Source organism: Stenella coeruleoalba (assembly GCF_951394435.1).
Source record: "Stenella coeruleoalba genome assembly, chromosome: 4".
Lineage (NCBI taxonomy): Eukaryota > Metazoa > Chordata > Mammalia > Artiodactyla > Delphinidae > Stenella > Stenella coeruleoalba.
In genome coordinates this window covers 116,694,315-116,719,056 of record NC_137149.1, presented here as the reverse complement: position 1 = coordinate 116,719,056, position 24,742 = coordinate 116,694,315, and the positions used below count along the sequence as shown (strand labels likewise).

At 36.8% G+C, this 24,742-nt stretch overlaps 1 protein-coding gene across 3 annotated transcripts in view; it reads left to right on the top strand.

Moving 5' to 3' along the window:
* The first annotated feature begins 5,947 nt into the window (after positions 1–5,947).
* Positions 5,948–24,742, top strand: part of RBM46 (RNA binding motif protein 46) — a 43,939-nt gene continuing 25,144 nt past the window's right edge. For 2 of the 3 annotated variants that reach the window (XM_079921055.1, XM_079921053.1), the window contains exons 1-4: positions 5,948–6,132; positions 17,880–18,041; positions 18,870–19,337; positions 19,846–20,628. In XM_079921055.1, coding sequence (XP_079777181.1) covers positions 17,891–18,041; positions 18,870–19,337; positions 19,846–20,628 — 1,402 coding nt within the window. In that variant the 5' untranslated portion in view covers positions 5,948–6,132; positions 17,880–17,890. Of the gene's footprint in view, positions 6,133–6,587; positions 6,689–17,879; positions 18,042–18,869; positions 19,338–19,845; positions 20,629–24,742 lie in introns of all 3 variants that reach the window. The other variant, XM_079921054.1, reaches the window with a different exon arrangement.

Below are 24,742 nucleotides of genomic sequence, written 5' to 3'. Positions count from 1 at the left end.
ATACAGCCACTATGGAGAACAATATGGAGGTTCCTTAAGAAACTAAAAATAGAAGTACCATGGGACCCAGCAATCCCACTACTGGGCATATAGCCAGAGAAAATCATAATTCAGAAAGACACATGCACCGCAATATTCATTGCAGCACTATTTACAGCAGCCAGCACATGGAAACAACCTAAATGTCCATCAACAGAGGAATGGATAAAGAAGATGTGGTACATATATACGATGGAATATTAGTCAGACATAAAAAGGAACAAAATTGGGTCATTTGTAGAGACATGATCGATCTAGAGACTGTCATACAGAGTGAAGTTAGTCTGAAAGAGAAAAACAAATATCATATTTTAACGCATATATGTGGAATCTGGAAAAATTGGTATAGATGATCTTATTTACAAAGCAGAAATAGAGGTCCAGATGCAGAGTACAAAGGTATGAATATCAAGGGTGAAGGAGGGGTAGGATGAATTGGGAGACTGGGATTGACATATATACACTACTGATACTATGTATAAAATAGATTAACTAATGAGAACCTACTGTATAACACAGGGTACTCTACTCAATGCTCTGTGGTGACCTAAATGGGAAGGAAATGGAAGAAAAAGAGGTACATATATATATAGCTGATTTACTTTGCTGTACTGTAGAAACTAATACAACATTGTAAAGCAACTATACTCTAATAAAAATTAAAAATAAAATAAAATTACCAGAAAGCTAAAAAAATAAAATAAAAAATAAATAAAAATAAATAATAAAGAAACCCCCCCAAACCCCAAATAAACAACAACAAAAAAATGCAGACTGCATTGTGGATTATAATGGCATTCTATTTTCCCCTTAGAATTCCATGGGCCCTGTATTCCCTGCATACAAGGAAATGCAAAATGTTCTTGGCACAAAGAAAGAGTCTCCTTCTGCTTCCTCTGATGTGACAAGTGACAGAGTTGGATAGTCAGAGCTATAGTCATCTCGGGAGGGCACCACCTATGGGGTGCAATAAAAGAAAAGTCATACCTGAGGTACTGCTTTGCTTCAGGAATCCTTCATGGCCAGGTGTATTAATGTCTCTGAGCCAAGCTGGCCTCAGCCAAAGTAATTTTCTTCATTGAATATATTTATCATGGCACTTTTAAAAAGTGCCATGATAAATATATAGAAGTTAAAGTCAAATTTAAAAGTTTCTGTGAGAGCTAGTACATAAGATTGGAAGTCAGAGGTGAGGAGTTGGGGATCCAGTATTGCCGCTGACTGGCTCTGTGACATGGGGCTGGCACTCCAGCCCCCAAGATGACTCTTAAGGTGTCAGTCAGCTCTGGTTCCATTGTACCTTGTTATCCAAGGAAGCATGCAACTACAGTAGTGAGATAACACAGGAAAGAGTTCATCATGCTCCCTCCCCAACCAAGTGTTTACGTTTCTAATCTTCACTATCAGAAAATTATTTTTTACATGTGTCAGTTTTCTCATGTTATGAGTTAGGTCAGAGGGGGAAAATATTTTTTTTCTGCATTACCTAACACTATTTCTAATATTGTAGTTGATTAAAAAATTAATTGGATGACTGGATTTTTTTAATTGCAAATGGGAAACCAAGGGCCAGATGATCAGCATAGCTCTACCATTATTGACAGATGATGTTACTGAAAGATGAGTTACTAGCATTCCATATTCTGAGGTTTACTGCAGTTTTTTTCTGTACTAGGAAGGCTACATCAAATTAATTTGGTGATTCTAGCATAATGGTTCTCCATTCTTTTTTTAAATTATTTTAATTTTTAAAATTGAGGTATAATTGATATAACACTATGTTAATTTCAAGTGTACAACATAATGATTCAATATTTGTATATAATGCAAAATGATCACCACAATAAGTCTAGTTAACATCTACCAATATATATAGTTACACCTTTTTCCTTGTGATGAGCACTTTTAAGATCTGCTCTTAGCAACTTTCAAATATGCAGTACAGTATTATTGACTATAGTCATCATGCTGTACATTACATATTACATCCACATGACTTATTTATTCTATATTTGGAAGTTTGTACCTTTTGATCTCCTTCACCCGTTTGCCCTCTCCTCACTTCCTGCCTCTGAGAACCACTAATCTGTTCTCTGTACGTGCAAGCTTCTTTTTTTCTTTTCTTTTCTTTTTTCTTTTCTTCTTTCTTCCATTTCCCCTTTCTTCCTTCCTTCCTTCCACATAGTTACTAGCATTGCATATTCTGAGGTTTATTGCAGTTTTTAAAAGTGAGATCATACAATATTTGTCTTTCTCTGTGTGACTTATTCACTTAGGATAATGCCTTCAGGTTCCAACCATGTTGTCACAAATGGCAAGATTTTATTCTTTCTTATGGTTGAGTAATATTCCATTTTATATATATATATATATATATATATATATATATATATGCCACATATTCTTTATCCATTCACCCATTGATGAACAATTAGGTTGTTTATGTGTCTCCAGGCCTTAGCTATGGGTTTACTCCCTGTGTAGACCATTAACCTATGTACGAAGATCCCAAAGATTTGCTGCCTTGGAAAGCTAGGTTGCTAATCATGGGAGGTACACTGAATGAATGTAAAGATGGCTTGGTGTAACCTATCACCAAAACTGGAAAAAGCGCTATTCTACTTTATAATCATCTTGGTACTAGCATTCACATCCCAGAGTCATGAAAAATTCAAATTAATCTGTCAGGCAGAAAGCTGTTGCTCTCAGGGTGAGAAAGTAAAGGGCAGTGAATTGAATTAAACATATTTAATGTAAGTATGGAAAAAGCTCCTATACTTCTGAAAGGGTTTTGAGATATCATTTAGATTTGAGAGTCACCAAATTAAAGGAGGTTCTCTAGCTCCCAAGCTATATTCATTAGTTCTATAAACATGCAAGTAGTTGCCATGTTTTTGGTGGATCTGTGCCATCACGGCCAGATATGGATGAAGGAAGCTCCATCACATGGAAAACAAAGCAGACTGCTACACAAGTCTGTTCACTTTTTACTCCTTTTATTAGGACCAAGCTGGATTTTAAACATTTATAAGGACTTCTCATTGCTTTTATTTCCCTTTTGGGGTTTTGTATTTTATAGAAGGTATGTGAAGATAACTTAATCCAAAAAGCTTGCATTTAATATGGGGAAAAACACATTTACATGGTATCCAGATCCTTTATCCAACTATATTTTGCATACTCCTCCAGTTTTTTATTGGTAACTTTTTCTTTCCATGTTCCACAGTATTATTTATCTTTCTGGCATTTACAGAGCTCCCCTTCTATTTTCTCCCTCACCAATAAGTATCTTTCAACTTTTGGCTTCTTTTCAGTCAAAATCACCTCTACATAGCTTATCTTCTTTCTTCCATTCATTTGGATCACATTCCCCATAAACTTGCAAATAAACTTCTAATAAACCCTAATTTGGGATCTATTCCTGAAAAATAATTCAAGTTGGTATAAGTGTTTTAGCTTCTCTTTTCTAGGAACCTTGAGAAATAAAGTTAAACGTCATTCCTTCAATTTTACATGTAAAGAATATAGTTTTAATAGCATTTGAGAAATATACCTATTTATAGGCTATGGATAATAAAAGATTTAGAAGGAATATGACCAAAACGACATATAATATAAGCAGCAGAGGGGTCTTCAAGTAACACTGTCTTATCTAAAGCAAGTTCTTTGGTCTGACTCTAATGCCTATTGAGGAACTTTTCTTTATTTGGTTTCCTTTACACTTGGAGTAGAAGAAAAAGGAAAAAAGAAAACTGGAAATGTAAAACAACCCTTCAGTCTGCTTCCAAGAACATCTTGTGCAGCTCACAAGATAACATCTCCACCTAGTGTCATTTTAAGGATCCTACAGCAACTCCTTAAAAATTGATTAAACTTTTCAGACTAATATGTCTAACACAATTTTAGTTAGTTTAACCTTAAACATGTGTTATTTAGAATTAATTAATTGGAATTGGGGAGGCATCAGCATGAAAATTAAGAATGTAAGGAGTCTTTCTTCAGAGAAATAAAAAGAGCAGCCACAAATAGTAATCAATATGATGGAACAATTATCCTTGTAGTTCCTGAAGTGGAGAAATGACATGTTTTTTTTTGTTTTTTTTTTTTTTTTTGTGGTACGCGGGCCTCTCACTGTTGCGGCCTCTCCCGTTGCGGAGCACAGGCTCCGGACGCCCAGGCTCAGCGGCCATGGGTCACGGGCCCAGCCGCTCCGCGGCATGTGGGATCTTCCCGGACCGGGGCACGAACCTGCGTCCCCTGCATCGGCAGGCGGACTCTCAACCACTGCGCCACCAGGGAAGCCCGACATGTTTTAAAAAAAAAAAAAAAAAAGCTAAGTAGGTGTATCCCATCAGTCTAGGTTTTCTGGTTGCTGTACTTTGAATGCATGCAGCCTGTATAAATGAGATTGGTATTCATTGACTGAAAGGCAGAGAGTTTAGGGAAGAGTATTTGTTGAGCTTCTAGTATGCACTGGGTATTATGCCACTTGTTTCTGGACACACTTTGAGACAGTATAACATAGTGGTTTTGTCTGCAGGTTTCAGAGACAAACTGGGGCTACTTATTTGCTATATGACCTTGAGTAAACTACTTAAGCTCTGTGTGTCCCAGTTTCCTCAACTGAAACGTGGGGCTACAGGGGGCTAGCATGTTTGCCAAAGTTACTGGGAAAAATAAATGAACTAATATGTGAAAATCCCTTAAAGTTGTTTCTGGCACATAGTAAGTGCTCACTATTAACATCATCATTTAAACCTCATGAACCCCATTTTAAACTAGGGCTCAGAGAAGTTTTCTCCAGGGTGTCATAATCACAAAATGGTAACATAGGGATTTGAGCCCAGATCTGTATGACTCCAAAGTTCTTGCTCATTCCTTACTGTTGGAGTATGTTAATATATATATATGTATATATATATATATATATATATATATATATATATATACGCACACACGACTTGTTAACTAAGGAAATTTAAGACATTCATTAGTGCCTCGAATATATGGAGACAACAAATTGAAATCACAAATTAGTGTAGAAGAAAGCAACACGAGGTTGGGAATTAGGGGGGGCCTGTGTTTACTGTGTTAACTCAGTGGATTATTCTGGGCATCAAGTTCCTCCTTTGTTAAAGGAGAAGCTACATGATCTAGGTTCTTTCCAGTTCTAATACTCCATGAATCTATGGAATTGGTTCCTAAAGTCATCTTTTTCTTTCGTTGTCTGCCACATAAACCCAAGCTCTATTTTTAAAGGAGGCAAAATTCAGGGTTATGCGTGCAGAATGTGACACAACCGTATCCATGAAAGCTGCTTTTACACGAGTACAACCTGGTTCTTCAGCTCCGCCACGGCCAAATCACTCTCCCAACTGATTATAGCTGTACAGTCCGACCTATTACTACTAAGTCTCCGATTCAGCCCAACCTCTTGCGCACTTAAACCACTCAATCTTTACAAGTCTACTCTATTGCAAATCCTTCTTTTAGGCTTGTATCTCCCCACCCCCACCCCCAAGTCCTTATTTAAAGAGGTTCATAGTATATATGACCGTCTTGGGTCAGACTAGCAGTTTAAGACTTGAAAACGCTGAGAAAAAGAACCTTTACAATGCATCCACATTCCCCCACAAGTAAGAGAAGTACGGAAGTTCAAATTACAGCCCTTGTTTTTAAACGCCTCAACAAAACACGCAGGACCCTTTTTTGGTATCAGTCTCTGCCCAACTGCGCCGACAACTGGCTCTCCTCGCTCCAATTGGCTAAAGCGTCTGTCACTCCAAAAGTTTTTTTCTCCCCTTCCAAGAGCCACCTTCGGATTTAAACCTTAGTCCCGCCCACTCCCCCGCCCCCCTCCCCAGGGCTGGTCACTGATTGGTCGAGGCGTCATTCCGCGTGGGCTGCCAAGGCCACCGAGCGCTGCGCCAGCTGGGAGACCAGGCTAGGCGCGAGGACGCCGCGAGCTCCTCCACGTGGGCTCCCCTCCCCCCTGTGGCGACCACCGCTCCGAGCGACTGGCCCCGAAACGGTGGCGGCGGTTTGTGGTCGTTGGTCCCAGGGATTTAGGACGAACATTTGAAGACCCGAGGGGTGAGGAAGGGATGGGGGCCGCAGGGACACTGGAGACCCTGCCTCCTGGCTGCAGAAAGCCCTGTCCGACTCCCTGACCCGGCAGTTGAGCAGCGGGGACCCAAGCCCGGCGGGAGGCGGTGTTTGCGGGTTACTCAAGCCCGGCGGGAGGCGGTGTTTGCGGGTTGCCCCAGCCCCGTCGAGCAGCGGAAGGGCAGGTGCCCTCGGCGTGGCTTCCCGCCCCAGGGGCATCTTTTGAGCAGACTGGGCCCGCCGTCGCTGCTTGCGCCGCGTGGCCTCGCAGGCAGTCCGCCCCCAGCCCCGCGGTCCTGTTGGGGCCCCTCTGCGGCTCCTTCCGTCCGCGGCGCCCTGCCCTCTCTCCGCCTTATTTCCGCTCTCCCCCGCTGCCTTCCGGCCGCTTCCCATCCGCTTCCCTCCATGTTCTTCTCCTAACGCTCTTCTGTCGATCGCCGCAGGTCCAGGCCGCCCGCCTGACCTCCCGGCCGTGCAGCCGTTGTCGCACCCGCGCGTCCCCTCTGGAGGCTTTGGGACGACGCCCTGGGCGTCCCACTGCTGGGTGAGATTTGGCAATTACGTCGTTCTTTTCATCGAGTTGTAACGGGGATGAGCCTCGAACTTTCTTCTCAGCCTTGGACTCTCTTCTGTTCCTCCCCAAGGGCACTCTCGTGTGTCGGGTGTTGACAGTGGCGGGCTGCGGGTATAGAGGGTGATAGTGACCCCTCTCCCCCGCGACAAGCGGCGTGCAGCCGTGGACTACCACACGCGTGAATACCCGCACAGTATCATCTTTGTTTCCTAACGCCACATGGTTTTAATTACTAATTAAATAAAAATATTTTGGGGGGGTACCGGAAAGACCGCTGAACCTGGAGTCAGGAGACATGAGGTTACATCCTTGCATTGGTTTGAATTCTGAGATACTTGTGAAGCTGCTTGGTTTATTTGGGCACCGTTGCTTCATATGTGAATTTAGTTTAGCTAATGTTGACGTTTCTTTCAGCTGTCTCTTTACATTCTTGATGAATACTCTATAGCCTTTATCGTATATGGTGATTCTAATATAGGCCAATATCATGGAACATCAGCAGGTGCTTTTAAAGACTTGCCTTCTTTTACACATCTGTACCACTTTGTGTTTGAGGATCATGCCATAGAACCAGGAAGCAGGATATGTTGCATGTATAAGTAGACTAACATATAAATAACATTCGCGTGTTGATAGAATTTTGCTTAGTTAAATAATTAGAAGGTATTTTCCTTTCACGAGTCACTGCAGTGTATAGTAGAGGAGTTTGACAAACTTCCATTTGGAGCTTTTCAGAATTAAAGTTCATCATGGGCTCTCATGATATATTCCTTTCCAGAGTACACATTAAAAATATTCTATTTTAAGAATAGCTTGATTGCAATTATGTGCCATTATAGACATAAAGATTAGTATTAGTGCTGCAGTTATTAAATATTAGCAGTGCCGTAATTAGCACTGCTTCAACTGCTAATTTTCACTTAAGATGGAGTGTTCAACTTGAACATAATTACCTAAGATTATAATACATATCAACACTTGAAATATAAAGTGAAATGTAAAGTGTATCTTTTATTGAAAAATAAGATGTAGCATTACCAGATATATAATGAGGCAAAAATTATTAGTAACAAGAATATGCCCAATTTGTGGACAGAAATTAGGCCTTATATTTTTAAGACTTGTCATTTTTGTTGTTAGGAAACTTAGACATGCTAGTTTAAGGAGGGTTTGGTGTAAAATCTGTCCAGATTTGCATATTAATGCTGGTTGTTGTTTCTCATTTTATTACCTGAGAGTTGGTGAAGCAAGAAAATGAGGGAAGAAAATATGATCTCTGTGTTCAAATTGTAACAGATTTCAGGTGACAGATTATAGAAAACCTTATGTAATCAATAGTAATGCATAATTTTGTAGTAGTGTACAAGAATTTTGGTCCTATTGTGGATAGCTTTATCCGAAGTTCAAAGAGCATATTACACTTTTGTATTCAAAGCACTATTTTAAAAATTTATTTTTAGTTACAATTATTTTTTAAAGTAGTTCAATTTTTAAGTTTTTTCTGAATTTAAACCTGCCCTCCACAGTACTCCTAGAGGTTGTGAGACACCTAGTACTAAAACTTTTTATACTTTATTTATTTAACTTCTAGGAATAAAAATGTGCTCTCATTCTTTCATAAAAGTAATGGAATTGAACTGATCCATTTATACCCTTTTAATGTTAGACTTACACATCCATACATTTTTGACTAATCCTTCTCATTTTTCCAACCATGTTCCTGTAGTGCAGTCTGTCACTAAAATGAGTTGTTGCTAAAAAACCTCCATTGACCTGCTAACCATGTACCACACTCAGTAACAACTGAACAAATGAGAAACTTAATGCCATGTAATTTAAAGGATGCCTTAAAGATCTAATGTGCTTTCTATAAATGTATTTTGATATTTTTAAAATTAATACTTTTTCACTATTGCATTCAGTTTTTAAAAATCCAAATAAAATTTATAAAATGTTCATTTTCACAACTTCATAAATTTTTACAGTAATTCAGAAGATGAAGTTTCCATTTAAATAGTTTGAACACAACTGACAAGTTCCTTTAGATGAATGATTAATTTTCATTTATATTTTGCTAAAATTGTGCTTGTTATTTTTTCATTAATATTATTTTCTATTTTGAAAGGGAGTAGGAATTTGAAATTTTATATTTTTGTTAACTTATTAAGATGTTTAATATTAATGAAGATATAGTTAGCATTTCAAGCTAAAGGCTTGATTCAAATTGCTGCTTGAATATCTATCCTGTGATTGGCTATACTATCTCGGACTCCTGCTTTATAGCTTAGTGGATTTTTTGTTTTTCTTCTACTTTTGAAACTGAGATGGAGAGGAATCTTTGAAAGTCCAAAGTTTAGGAAAAAATATTTATCTGTGAAAGCTAGAGTTTATAGAGTACAACAACTTTTAATCTACCCTTCCTACTTTTTTTTTTTTTTTTTTTTTGCATAAACCATGTATGCCATTCTCATGCTCAGGACCCTCCTTCCTTTACTCAGATTCCTTGGGTCAGCAGGGTAGGAAGAAAGTTTGTAAAACACTTAGGGCTGTGAATACACAGCTGAAAGTGGCAGAGGACTAACTGAGCCTTGGAGGCTTCAGTTGGTATGTCAGCTTTGTCATAATGTATTGGACTGCTATGCTTCCTTGAAATTTTGGTAATTCTCAGATTGATTCTGGAACATTTTGGAATGAATATAAAGATATTGTATGCCTGTTTTAGATTTGATTTATAATTCTGTAGTTGAGGTTCCTGAATTCTGTCTCTTTTAGAAGTGTATTTTGGTTAAATTAAGTATGGTCTTCATGTTAGATATTTTTAAACTTTCTTAATTGTGACTTAGATATGTGTATATGTTACTTGTGTTTTGGAGACTTTAAGAACATACTCCTTTTTAAAGAGAGGGTAGGATTGGTGACTTTCCAGTGTATCTTATACTTCTGTAATTTCAAGTTTTTATATTTTGATTGAGATTTCTTGAAGTGTACTGAATATAACATACGTTTCTAGTATTTCTTTAGTGAAAAGAGTCTTTAATGTGGAGTCTGGCCTATTGGAGGCTTTAGATAATGTCTTCAAAAATATAACTTCAGTGACATGGATAAACCCAAAATATATGTCTATAAAGTAATTGGAGAGGTGGGGTGAGTTGAAGAAATCAGCCATTTAGAGCAGGCTATGCATTACAGTAAAAAAAAAAAAAAAAAAAAAGTCCAAGACTTCTTTGGATAAAATGGAAGCAGAAGCTGTATTTATCTATTATGTTTATAGGCAGTAAATTTCATGTGTAAGGTAGCATATTAAACTAGAGTCTTTTTTTCCTCATCCTTTTTCCTGCAGCCTGTTTTAAAAATAGAAATGTCACACTTTGCTTTTCTCTACATTGTATCAATGTGATGTCTTTAGTGTATTGGGCCAGTATGATGTCCTGTGGGATGTTTATTCCATTAAGGTTCCTCTAGACTAAATGATAGAAGAGAGCCAGAGTTTATAAATCTCTGAGGGCTTGAGCCTCAGGTCTTTTCAGTTACTAGTTTTGTGACCTTAAGCAAATTTCCTTACCTTACTTACTCTTGATTTTCCAATGTATAAAATTGGAGGTGGTTTAGGGTCCACTTGCAATTATAATATTTTCTTACTGTAAAGTCTTCAGTGATGGTATAATGGCAAAACCTAAAATAAAAACCATCTTAAACAGAGAAAGGTAGTTATATCATTTAAAATGCTTTTGATTTTAAAGGAATGATAGTAGAAAAAAATTGTGTTTAAAGACAAAAGGTTGGTTAACTAATCTTTCTCTCATTAATGATTTTGATTGTCAAAGACTAGCATCTCTTTTATAAGAATCTATTAATAATACATTGATTTATTTATTGGGATTTGATGTCACATTAATAAAATATATTCCTGAAGTATAGTATAAGGTACACAGTTAGCTGAATATACAGACTTAAGACTTTTCCCTTGATAAGACTTCTTTCCTACTTCTGCCATTTAGTAAATATATGAGGCCAGTAAATTAAAAGAATCTGAAAATTATATAAAGAGAAAGGAGACGTTACTAGCCATGATGAAATGAACATGGAAGGAGGAATTAAGGAAAAGCTGAACAGCTTTTTACCTTTTATGGAGATGGGCCTTTACAATGTAGCTTTATTATTTAAAACAAAAGTTCTTTAGGATATCACATATACCTGTTCTTCAAGTGTAAATACATTTTTAAAATGAATTATCAGTACCCAAATAATATTGATGGGTGGATATTCTGTTTTATTACAAGGATGACAGAATGTTGACTATTTAAGCCATTGTTGAATTCTGTTACTATTCACTGGTTAGACTAGGGCAGATTTAAGTTGTTTTTTTTTAATTATATTTGGAAAGATAGCTCTTAATTAAGCTTGCACATATGTAAAAGTTGTGTCTTGGAAGAGGGGGATAAGTTAGGTCATTTCATGTATGGAGCACCAGTTGGATTAGAGAGGAGGGTGGGAAGAACTGGTTGGTTAAACCTAAGAAGATGAAATTCAGTATGACTCTAAAATCTAGTTACTTGATATAGGCTAGGACAGATTTGGGTTTTTTGGTTTTTGTTTGTTTTTTTGACAGTTTGCTTAATTTGAACTGTGAGTGTCATGCAGCTGTGTAAAACACGTAATCTTTCTCTGTACTGGTGGACTTTTCAGTCTTGGCCATCATGCTTTTAAAGGTAAAAGAGGATAGTGAGGGAACATGAAACTATACAAGAAGCAGTTAATACACCCATTTTCCAAATGGCTCTGTAGAAAGCTAATAGAGTTACTAAGGAAAATTAGGGTATCATATTGAAATGTTTGGAAAACACTGAGTTAAACAAAGCCGAAAGGTTTGTTTAACTAAAACTTTTTGTGGGCTTAAATATACTGGTTTTCCTTGTGATGCTCTTAAGAGGAAGGTATAGTGATTCTCAGATGTTTTTAGGCATTGAACACAATTTTGAGACCTGTTAATAGCTCCTGGAATAATCATTTTAGGGACATCAACTTAGAAGATGTTGGGTTAAAGAAACTGATAATGTTTAACCTGGAGAAGAGAAGAATCGTTTTTCAAATGCAGTTATATGAAAGAGATATGTTCAGTTTGACCAGAAGAATAAAGTCAGAACCTATAGGTGAAAGTTACAAGGAAAGAGATTATGATCCATTAAAAGGAAGAACTTTCTTAAAGAGTTAGCCAAACTTAGATTGCTCTAGTGGATAGTGAGTTTGTTGTAAGAATTCAAGAATAAGATGGATGACTGCTCTGCAGCAATATTATAAAGAAGATGTAAACATCAGGTGGGTGGTTGAATTAGATGATTTTTAAGGTCTCTGATAAGTTTGAAATTATTTTATTAGGGGTTTTCCAAAAAGTTTTTGTTGATGGATTTTTTTTCCCTCTAAGTTTGTACAGTGTTGTGGTTTTTTTTTTTTAATTGTGTTGTAGTTTTTCAAAGAAGGCATGAATAATTGATTAGTTATTTTAACCTTTTTTTTTAAACTATTCTGAAAAAAGTCTGGATTCCGGTACTGGTATTGCAGTTTTTAAGTTATATGATCTCCGGCAAATTATATCACTCTTTGGAGATCTCAGATTATTAAATAACTAAAACGAGGGTAATATAAAGTAGGGGTTTAGGAGTCCAGTATTTAGGCAGACGGGTCTCTGATTTGCATATCTACCCTACAAGTGCTATGACTTTTGTCTCTCTTAGTCTTAGTTTATTTATTTTTAAAATGGAAAAGAAAACTTACCTCACAGGGTAAGTACTAAATGAGATAATGTGTATAAAGTGCCCGTCATCATGCAGAGTATATAATGTGGTAAATAAATGAATGCAGAAATAAGCATAAAATGGAATTTCAGAAATTAGTAAAGGTAAAAGTGTAAAGTGATTGGTCAAAGGTCTGTTGACTGAGAAGTAGAACCCAGGTCCATTACTTTTAGTTAAACCACAATGTCTCTCCCTGTCTCATTCATTGAGCATTAAACATATGCCAGGGAATGTACATTGTGGTAGAAATCTGGAAATAAAAGACTAGACCCTTCTAAAACTCTGTCGGGGGTTGGAGAGGAGGAGCGGTAGGGATTGACAGCCCAGCACTCTGAGATGGTAGCAGTACAAAGGAATACAGTACCTAATTTAGCGTTGAGAAGGGAGGGTCGACAAGGGTTTTTTGGGAAAATATTAAGAGTGGGAAAGGCAAAGAAAGTGAGGAAGGACTGTGGGAGCAGCCTATGCAAAGGCTGATATATGAGAACATGGCATATTTGTGAAATTGCAACTAGATAAGTGGTGTTGTTGACATATAGTAAGAAATGAAGTTGGAGAGGGGTAGGTAGGCCAGGTTAGGAAAGGACCTTTATGACTTTTCTAAAAAAGAGTTTAGATTTTATCTTTACGGAAGAGTGGGAAATCCCTGAAAGGGCTTTCTGCTTTTAATAAAAGTAGCATACTCTTGATATTCACAGAAAAGTGACAAATTAAGGTCCCTTAACTCCTCATTCCTACTTACCAATGATAACTACTGTTAAAGTTCCTTGTAAATTTTTCCAAAATTGTATGCCTTAATTTTTGTATTCACAAGCATCTGTGAGTGTATACATATATATCTTTAAACAAAACACACAGTTGATATATAGTAAAATGTATTGTTCTCCAACTTACTCTCATGTGATATTTCTTGAATATTTTTCCATATCAGCACACACAAATCTATGACATTCTTTAATAACTACATAACATTCCATTGTGTAGTTATACCATAATTTTTAAATCATTCCTCTATTGGTAGACAACTAGATAGTTTTTAGACTTTTTATTTTGCATACAATGTTTCAGTGAACATGCTTGTGCGTATATCTTTATATACTTGTGCAACTATACCTGTAGGTTAATTTCTTAGTAATTGAATTACTGAGTATATGTACATTTTAGATTTTTTTTTTTTTTTTTTTTTTGCGGTACGCGGGCCTCTCACTGTTGTGGCCTCTCCCGTTGTGGAGCACAGGCTCCAGACGCGCAGGCTCAGCGGCTATGGCTCACGCTCTGCGGCATGTGGGATCTTCCCGGACCGGGGCTCGAACCAGTGTCCCCTGCATCGGCAGGCAGACTCTCAACCACTGCGCCACCAGGGAAGCCCTAGATTTTAATAAATATTAACAAATTTTCCTCAAAAAAATCATTCCAATTTAATGCACACCTGCCCAAAGTGTATGAAGTTATATTAAGGATTTTTTTGAATTTTCTGTTAGATTCTTCATCCAACAAATAATTACTGAGTACCAACTGTATACCAAGCACTGTGGTGGGTAACAGGGAAAGTGTTCAAGGCAGGTGGGATCTCTGCTCTTATGCAGCCCAGAGTTTAAACCACAGAAAGTCTGCAGGTATTTCGTTTGGTCTCTACAGTTTTTATTATTGTTTTTTTAATTGAATTAATTTCCAGTTTTTTTTAAAACCCTGCAACATTTTGTTTTCAAGGAACTATGAATCTCTTGTAGAGATAATGCTCTCTGAAATGCAGGTTTAAAACAAAGAAGACACCTAACTGGATGATGATGTTGATATTGCTCTTTCCTGGATTGTAAGTCCTTTTAAGGCAGGGTCTATGCGTGAACTCTCTTTGTACTAAATTTTGGAAGGAACATTAAAAGCCACGTGGTCCAGCAATGCACCCTTTGTTTGAATTTCTCCAGCATGTCCAACCTGTATTTGAATACTTCAGTTTGGCGGGAAGATACCTTCTGTTCAGCACTGTACAACTTTGTGCAGTTCTCTCTGCTTAGTAGAACAATACAATAGCCAGGTGTTCCTTTTTTTTTTTTTTGCTGTACGCGGGCCTCTCACTGTTGTGGCCTTTCCCGTTGCGGAGCACAGGCTCCGGTAGGGGCATGGCTCACGGGCCCAGCCGCCCTGTAGCATGTGGGATCTTCCCGGACCGGGGCACGAACCTGTATCCCCTGCTTCGGCAGGCGGACTCTCAACCACTGCGCCACCAGGGAAGCCCAGGTGTTCCTTTTAAAATGAACGATCATATTACCCTTGTGCTCAAAATCTCCAGTGGCTCCTTATTTACTCAGAATAAACCGTGAAGTCCTTCGGCACCTGACTTACAAGGTCTGTGTGATGTGGCAGCTTGTTACCTTGCTGACTTCATCTCCCACTGTTCTCCTCTTGGCTTTACCATACGGGTCCCCTTGCTGTACCTTATATGTGCCATGCATACTTCTACTCTTGGGCCTCTGTCCTCGTTTTTCCATTTGTGTTGAATGTTCTTCCCAAATAACTGCAATGGCTAGGTTCCTCAGTGTTATAGGGAGGCCTATGCTGCTTATCTGTTTAAAATTACACCCTGTCTTCTGCAAACCTCTTCGCCACCCATGTGCCCTATCTCTGTTCTTTTCCCCCCTACTGTTATCTTTTAACATATATTATTTACATATTACTTGTATTATCATTTGTTTTCCTTACTGGAGTATAAGCTATACAAGGGAGGAATTTTGGTCTTTTACTTACTGATGTATCCCAGACATAAGGAATAGTGCGTGGCACACAGTTGGTCCTTAATAAACATTTCTTGAGTAAATGAATGAATTAGAGTTTGCAGTCCCTGGTCAGCAGTTTGTTTTTTTATTGTTCTATTAATTTATTATACAACAGTATTATTTTATTAGAAATTACTATTAATTATATATTCTATTAATTAGATAGTAAATACATTTATAGTGCTTATATGCAAAATACTATTTTAAGCACTTTATGCTTAATGCTGACAATAACTCTATGAAGTAGAAACTGTTACTATCTATCTTTTAGAGACAAACTGAGGCCAAACTTGCCCAAAGTCATAGCTAGTAAAGGGGAGGAACCAGGGTTCACATTTAAGCAGTCGTTTAGGTACCTGAATTTGCTCTCAATTATGACACCATGCTGCTCTTCTTATTTGAAGGAAATTAGCCTTTTATTATGTTGTGTTGCAGATCATTTTTCCCTGTTTGTAATTTTCCATCTTAGTTTTGTGGTATTTTTTGCCTTCAAAATAGTTAATACTTAGGTAGTAAAAATAATCTAGTAATATTTTTCTTTGAGGCTTTTTGTTTATTTTTTAGCAGGACCTTCTTGACTATAAGATTTTAAAAATAAGTTTACCCATTTTTTCCCTTAGCTCTGATTTGTAAGAGAAGCTTAAAGTAGTCATATACATATTTTATATCATCTTGACAGCATTGTGGAGATTTTGTTTGTAAGAGACAAGGCTAAAACCTGAAACAATGGTTAGGAACCTAGCATAGTTGGCCCTCCGTATCCGCAGTTCCACAGCTGCAGAGTCAACCAATCTTTGATCGAAAACATTTGAAAAAAGAAATTCCAGAAAGTTCCCCAAACTTGAATTTGCCAGGAATGCTGGCAACTATTTATATATCATTTGCATTGCATTTACAACTGTTCATATACCATTTACATTTTATTAGGTGTTCTAGTAATCTAGAGATGATTTAAAGTATGTGGGAAGAGGTGCATAGGTTATAGGCAACTACTATGCTATTTTATGAGACTTGAGCGTACGTGGGTTTTGGTATCTGTGGGAATCCCCTATGGTTACTGAGTAATGAGGAAGGACTATGCTAATTCAAGTAAGAAATAATTGAGAACAGGCTGTGGGGATAGACAGGAAAAGATTGATTTCAAGAAATATTTAGGTGGACACAAAGCACCAAGCTCATCTCCCTGTGCTACGCATCTGCTTCCCACTAGCTAGCTATTTTACATTTGGTAGTGTGTATATGCTTGTAATCTCTCTACGGCAGTTGCCTCTCGATGAGAACCAGTTCTTTCTGGTACATTTACCAAATGCTTTTCATTTTTGAAAAGTAAAAATTAATTACGTGCTCCATGAGCTGAAGGAAGGGAGGTCAATTTATTTCGAAATGGTAGAATTTACATGGAAAAATTCAGCCAAAAGAAGTAAGAAATAGGTATTGTAGGGTTACATTCAAGGTCTACAGTTGGTTCTACACGGTGTTCATTTCTTTATTTTTACAGCATTCTTTTTTTTCAGATTTAAAAAATTTTATTTTGCACATAATAGAGTTATTTCAGAGTTATTGAGAACTGTTAGATGTGGTGATAAAAAATAAAAATTCTTTCCTTCAAAAGAAAAGAAAAAAAATATTTAGAAGGGAAAATATGCAGGTCTTTGTGACTGATAGCTGTGAGTCAAAGGAAGGACTTCAGGGTTTAGTCCCAAGTTTCTGGTTGTGACAGTTTGGAGAAGGAGTAATACATACTCCTTGTGGTGCCATTTATTGGTTGGATGGATGAATTGATGGAAGTCAGGTAAAACAGGAAGGAACACGTTTGGAAGATAAAATGACATTCAGTTCTGGATCTGTTGAATTCAGGATGCCAAATGAAAATCTCGTTCTCAGTGCTAGTTAGGCAAACTCAGTAGGCAGTTTGATAAATGACTTTAATAGTAGTTTAATAAAGTAGTAGTTTATTGTTACTTTAATAGTAGTTTAATAAAGAACACTGGGCTGCTAAATTTAAGGCAATGAGGTAGATGGCAGGTAGAAGCTGTATGGGTGCATGAGCTACTCTCCTGCCATGTTCAGAATTACATCATTGGATGCAATAGTATTGCTTGGAAAGAAATTTAAAGACTGTAAAAAGATTGGGTGTGATGTGTATGATATGGTTGTGTTTGTAGCTGTATTCCTCATCACTCAGAAAAACTCAGATATTTTAAAACAAGGAAGGACTTTTGGAGGTCACCTAATTTTAGCTCTATCAATTTATAATTTCTGAATACTTTGTTACTACTTCTGCTTGCTTTTTTCTCCTCTCCCTTTCAGTTACTTCTGTTTTCCCACTTTTGTTTTTGTTGTTGCCTTTCTCTTTTTCACTTTTGACTTCCTTTCTTTGTAGCTTAGGCCTTAAAAAGGTACTGCTTAATTGATCAGAGACATTAAAAGAGTTTTCCAGCTTCCACTGTAGGGAAGAACTTTGGGGGCAGGGCTACAGTGATAACCAAATGTAGCAGCCACAACTATCCTTGGTTTTTTGCTACTCAAAGAAATGCTTCATAGATTCCTCCTGGTGCTCCATGTCATAAACACTGCTTTTAAACTTTGCTTTAGGAACTGCAACCATGAATGAAGAAAATACAGATGGAACAAATGGATGCAGTAAAGTCCGAACTGGTACTCAGAATGAAGCAGCATTACTTGCTTTGATGGAAAAGACTGGATACAACATGGTTCAAGAAAATGGGCAAAGGAAGTTTGGTGGTCCACCTCCAGGTGTGAATTTGTTTATGTTCAAAAAATTGAATCTTTAATGTAGTCATTTACATCAGGTATATCTCCACAAGTATCCCAAACAATAACTCTTTCCTTGTAACCGCTTTAAGACGTCAGCAATCATTTTTACTGTTGGGAGGGAAAAGAGGTAGATTATATGGTTATGCATGTCTTTCCCTTACATTTTTTAACTCTCCACTTGGTTTAAGAAGCAGTTGAGAAAGAAGTCAGGATTAGGTCAGTCGGGAAAGGGTACTCTAGCTATGAAAGGGGAGGTCATTTGGGGAGGAATTTGAGAGTAGTGAGTAGAGGAGTGCTGTTTATACTAGATGCAAACAGGTTATTGGATATAATGTTTTGCCTTTCTACCAATACCAGTACAATTTCCTTGCTCAAACCCTCCAATTAACTTTCTGTCAGACTTAAAAGAAAATCTTGGCCTCTGACTGCATTGATGGCTACCATTTTACTCCTCCCTCAAGTATGCATTTCCTATATAGACCTGCATGCTCTGGTTGTTCTAATATAACTAATATAAAAAGCACTTGCTTTTCTTTTTTCTGATATATTCTCAAGGCTCATTCCCTCATTTCATTCAGGCTTTATTTTTCTCCATAGCACTTATTACTCATTGTCTCCTTTCTCTATTGAATATAAGCTTCATGAGGGAAGGGGGCTTCTAGTTTGTTCACTGTTGTATCCCCAACACCTGTAATAGTGCATAGCATATAAAAGGCTCACAGTAAATTTGTGGCATGAATTACTGAATAGTGAACATAAATATCTTATTAGAATTTATTTGTCTGTTTATTTATTTTTGTCTTTCAGGTTGGGAAGGTCCACCTCCACCTAGAGGCTGTGAAGTTTTTGTAGGAAAAATACCTCGTGATATGTATGAAGATGAGTTAGTTCCTGTATTTGAAAGAGCTGGGAAGATATATGAATTTCGACTTATGATGGAATTTAGTGGTGAAAATCGAGGTTATGCTTTTGTGATGTATACTACAAAAGAAGAAGCCCAGTTAGCCATCAGAATTCTTAATAATTATGAGATTCGACCAGGGAAGTTTATTGGTGTGTGTGTAAGCTTGGATAATTGCAGATTATTTATTGGAGCTATTCCAAAGGAAAAGAAGAAGGAAGAAATCTTGGATGAAATGAAGAAAGTTACAGAAGGAGTTGTAGATGTCATTGTTTACCCGAGCGCAACTGATAAGACCAAAAATCGCGGTTTTGCATTTGTTGAATATGAATCTCACAGAGCTGCTGCTATGGCTAGGAGAAAACTAATTCCAGGTAAACTTATCCTTTTTCAAAGGTTATTTTTCTGTGTTAACCTTACTATACATATGGACAGACGACAGTACCTCATAGATCAATTTATGAAAATATGTAGTGCCCTTAAAGAGGAATGGAGATTGTTTAAGGAAGTAAAATAAACCAAGTGATTCCAAAAGACATGAAGCTGATCTTATGAGTCATTAGTTATAATTTACTGATTTACTAAATGTATACATTTTAATTTAGCTGTTCATTGTTGTTTGATAAAAATACAAAGGACAGTACCTAATTCTTCTAATAAAGGTCCATCTTTGAAGTGTTTTTGTTCTTTTGACTCTTAAAATTAATTTCACCGTAAGTTCTGGCTAGGTTTGCCTTAGTAAAAACTATTTTGTGAGTAGGAAACTAATGCTGACTACATATATCGACATGTATTTGAGTTTCTGCTTCTTTGGAGAAACAGATTTACTTAATTTTGACTTTTGTTTTAATTGTCTTCAAATTAATTTATTCTTTTTTACAGGAACCTTCCAACTATGGGGCCATACCATTCAGGTAGATTGGGCTGACCCAGAGAAAGAGGTTGATGAGGAAACCATGCAGAGAGTTAAAGTTCTCTATGTACGAAATTTAATGATCTCAACTGCAGAGGAAACAATTAAAGTAGAATTCAGTAAATTCAAACCTGGTGCAGTTGAACGAGTAAAGAAACTTAGAGATTATGCTTTTGTTCACTTTTTCAACCGAGAAGATGCAGTGGCTGCTATGTCTGTTATGAATGGAAAATGCATTGATGGAGCACGTATTGAGGTAACACTGGCAAAACCTGTAATTAAAGAAAACACTTGGAGACAGCATCTTAATGGTCAGATTAGCCCCAATTCGGAAAACCTGATTGTGTTTGCTAACAAAGAAGAGAGCTACCCCAAAATTCTAGGCAAGCCACCAACTCTTCCAGCTCGACTCAATGGCCAGCATAGCCCAGGCCTCCCTGAAATTGAAAGATGCACTTACCCACTTTTTCCTGGAACAAAGCTTACTCCAATTAGTATGTATTCTTTAAAATCCAGTCATTTCAATTCTGCAGTAATGCATTTGGATTATTACTGCAACAAAAATAATTGGGCACCACCAGAATATTATTTATATTCAACAACAAGTCAAGATGGGAAGGTACTCTTGATATATAAAATCGTTATTCCTGCTATTGCAAATGGATCCCAGAGTTACTTCATGCCAGACAAACTCTGTACTACTCTGGAAGATGCAAAGGAACTGGCAGCCCAGTTTACATTACTTCATTTGGGTAAGTTTAAAAGTACTTTAAACAATATTGTAGAATATGAAATTAGGAAATATTATAGATTATTTATAAATTCATTTCTTTTGAACTCAACATTAGTGGTGAGTATTTAACATAAATTTTACCTCAATTTTGTGAATTCGTGGTAAATTTTGTTGAGACTTTTCTTTTGTATAAACTTCCTATATTTAGCTATTTAAACATTACTTGGGGGGGATCATTTAGTTTTGATTTACTTTAGAGTTCATGATCCTGTTTCATCAATTTACTGTTTGTGTAATGACTAATCCTCATTTGAAATGATTTCTATATAAGTTACAAGATTTGTTACTTAAACCAATTTATAAGAGTGTTACTGCATCTTTGGTGAAGTCTACACAATAATCTTTTTTTGAGGGCAGGGATAGGGAGTTGGTAAAATCAGAGGCATTTCAGGTGGGTCATGTGTAGACACAACCTTATGCTCACCAATCTGGAAATCTGTCATTATTACTCATGAAAGACAAAAAGCATCATTAAGAGATGTTTATGACCATTCTCTTTAATTTCATGCTTTAAAAAAAGTAAGTTTCTCTAAAGCATTTGAGGGATAATTAAGACAAGCTTTGGGCCATATGCTAACTAAATATTTGGCATTGTGAAGGAGGAGATGTAATATCACTCTGGTATTTTCCTACTGCCTGTTTGTTACTGTGTTAACCTCTACCCTCCCCCCTCCCCCTACACCAGTTTGTCTCATTTTTTAATGCAGCTGTAGATTTCAGTTGGTTATTACTTCATGCTTAAAATAAAATTTATTAGAAGAATATTGGCTTATTGAAAAGTCCAATAGAAAGAAAAGGTCTCCTACTAAGGATTATAATTGTTCTTGATTATAATTTCAAAGCCATAGCTTAAATTAATATATAGTTGCAGAATCATACTACTGAAGCTTATATCTATTTAAAATTGATATTCTCAAATTTGGTAAGAAAAGGAAATTGAAAAGGAAAAACATTGTCAAAAGGGAGAGTAATTTTTATACACTGTATAGACTTGCTTATCCATCATGGCCACTCCCATGGTATTACGATGAATATTTTTAGGAGATTCTGATTAGGAGGTGGAGTCAGAATTTTAGACCTGAAGGGAGGGTTCCCTACAAGAAACTTTTCAGCAGTATCCTCAATTATTAGTTTGGAATTTGGGAACTTTACAATCATCTAAGTTAATAAAGTCTTAGGTATGATTTCTATTAAATTACAAAATAGAAATACTTTCATTTTTCTTTTAATAAAGACAACTGAGTTAAAGATAAAATTAGGTGGATAGCAAATGATTAACAGAGTTCTTAGAGCAAATTGGATTAAATTATTCTTTTGGAGTGGAATATTAGGCATTTAGTTGCTGAGCAAGATACTTGCGTCTGTTTTAACATGGTAATGCTGAAACATTTTATTTCTATATCCATTCATTTCCCTTACAAAGTTAACTTAAATTTCAAGATTCTTAAAACTGTTTTTAGTTTGTCAGATTTTCTATTTAAACATGGTTTACCCATCTGCTTTTTTTTTTTTTTTTTTTTTTTTTTTTTTTTTTTGCGGTACGCGGGCCTCTCACTGTTGTGGCCTCTCCCGCTGTGGAGCACAGGCTCCGGACACGCAGGCTCAGCAGCCATGACTCACGGGCCCAGCCGCTCCGCAGCATGTGGGATCCTCCGAGACCGGGGCACGAACCCGTGTCCCCTGCATCAGCAGGTGGACTCTCAACCACTGCGCCACCAGGGAAGCCCTTACCCATCTGCTTTTAATTCGACTTTTAAGATGTTTTTTACTTGAGTCGTAGGGCCATAGTTAACTTCCTATTCACCTGTAGTTCCCAAAGAAAACCCCTGTTCAGTTATAGCATTTCCAACTTGATTATGTTCATTAGGGATACAGTTAGCTTCAAGAATTGAAATTCTTAGAGGGCGCAGACAGTTTGCTTTAGTCATTCTATTTCAGATTTTATAAACTTTATATCAAAATTGCTTATAACAAAAAATTGAACAATTTGTGTTTTATATATTTTTTCAGCTTTAGTTCATCATCAGAGGCAAAAGCTAAGATCCAAATATAAGCCAAAAATTTCAATTAAATACTAGGGCTTGTAAACACAAGGCTCGAGGCCTTGTCTACAGACAGTACCACCAAAATCCTTATTGTGATTGACTAGAAATATGAGTGAAGCTTGAGTTAAGAGGCAACTAAGCAGGAAAAGAGAGAATTCAAGGAAGTGGAAGAATCAGAGATCAGGGGTCTAGGAATCTTTGATAAGAAAGCAAATATCAGATCTTCAGAGGTCATTAAAGTAGGGGCAGGAGCTATAGACAGCCAGGAAGTCACATATTGCCACAGGGCAGGTTAAGAGTAGATTGAATATTGTTGGCAGTGTTCGGGCTTACCTTTTCCTTTTGTTAATATTGGATCCTCTGGGCTTTAAAGAGCTGATGCCTTTTTATGTGCAGTTTCCTTTAGATAAAGGTTGTAGGGTTTTGCTGGATGGCTCAGGGTTGAGATCATTTGGTGGTAGTGATGTGTTTTTAGAGGGGAAGGGATACTCTGTTACTGACATATCCTGCATGTTTCAAGCATTGGATTGTTTTGAGATCTTGAGAGGTTGCTGCTGGTTCCTAGAGTCCCTTAAATGCACTTCCATTAGATCATCCTTTGCCTCTGTTTTCTTGAAGAATTTGAATCTAATTTTCTAGATAGTGAGTTTAACTGCTATTTTAAGATGTTTTCTTTGGGTATAGTATTTTTTTTTAATTTGCTTTGACACTCTTCTATTACCCTTTCAGTTTTGATGCTATTTCGAGCATTACTATCAATTCTTACCTTAATGATCTTTTGCTATTATATGTGATATAAACAGTCATTTACATTTTTATTTCAGAGGTCTTTAAGAATGTGCTTTTACTATCCACATTGTTTTGGCATTACCACGCCTATTTTTCAAGTCTGAAAAATAAAAGAGAAAAAAATTAGACTTTATTTAGTTAAATGACAATCATTGGTGTTGAGTTTTTTCCAAGGGAGAGCAGGCATCTATATAAGTACTAAAGCCAGAGTACTTCTGGTGACCATTTAGTGCTCTTACTAGAATCCCAAATGTTCTCATTGCATAGTACCTTAAAATAAATTTTTAAAATATTTTGGGTTTTTTTTTGGTTCCATTTATAGCGAGCTTTATTTTAAGCAAAATATTTTAAGAAAAGCTGAAAACTGGGGCTAATGCCAAAATTACCCCCCCACACACACACCTTTCTTTACTTCAAAGATAGAGACTGTCTCCATCTCCAAAATGTCAGAGAATAACCTCCCTAACCTCACTGGGAACTCAGCACCCAACCAGCAGGGTAAGAAATTATCTATCACCTGGTTATATTAGGAAGCTGTAATAAATAGGATACTTACTGGGTTTAATGGGTAGAGTACAGACTTGGAGTCTAGGTGATAGGTTCTATACTAAATATTTGTTGTATGGAAACATCTTAGGTCATTCAGTATCACATCTTTTTCAATAAGCCTTTTCTGTCTCATAATTTTGTATCTGTTTAATAATGGATCAGACTATCAGTGTGAATAATCCTGCTTTTGCTAAAACTTTGCCTCTGTTTTGAATCTGGGCCTTCTAATATTGCCACTGCTTTCCCCTGGAGGATTCTTCACCATCTAGGAGATCAAAATCAAGGAGATAAAGGAAAGTCTTAGTTTTGAAGAAGAAAGTCTTGGAAAATATTTAGTGGAAGGAGTGAGGTTGCCTCAGTGTGTGTTCATAATTCATTTTATTAAATAATTTATTAACAAATAACTGTAGGCAAGGCATTTCTTGTCTCATTTCTGTGTTTGTGTAATCCTGATGCAAGTGGTAGTTTACTTGAATGACCAGCTAAAACTTTTAAAACAGAGGTGAAGAACCTCTGTCACAAACGAGCTTGTGCCATTGATTTAATTTCATCTGACTTTTGTACTGTTGTTTTGCCCATGACTGATAAAATTTAATTAAAGAACAAATGTGTTTTGAATGCCTCTCATGTGTTAATTGTACTTTCCTAAGTAATCTGGAGCTAAAGATAAATAAAACATTGTTTTGGCTC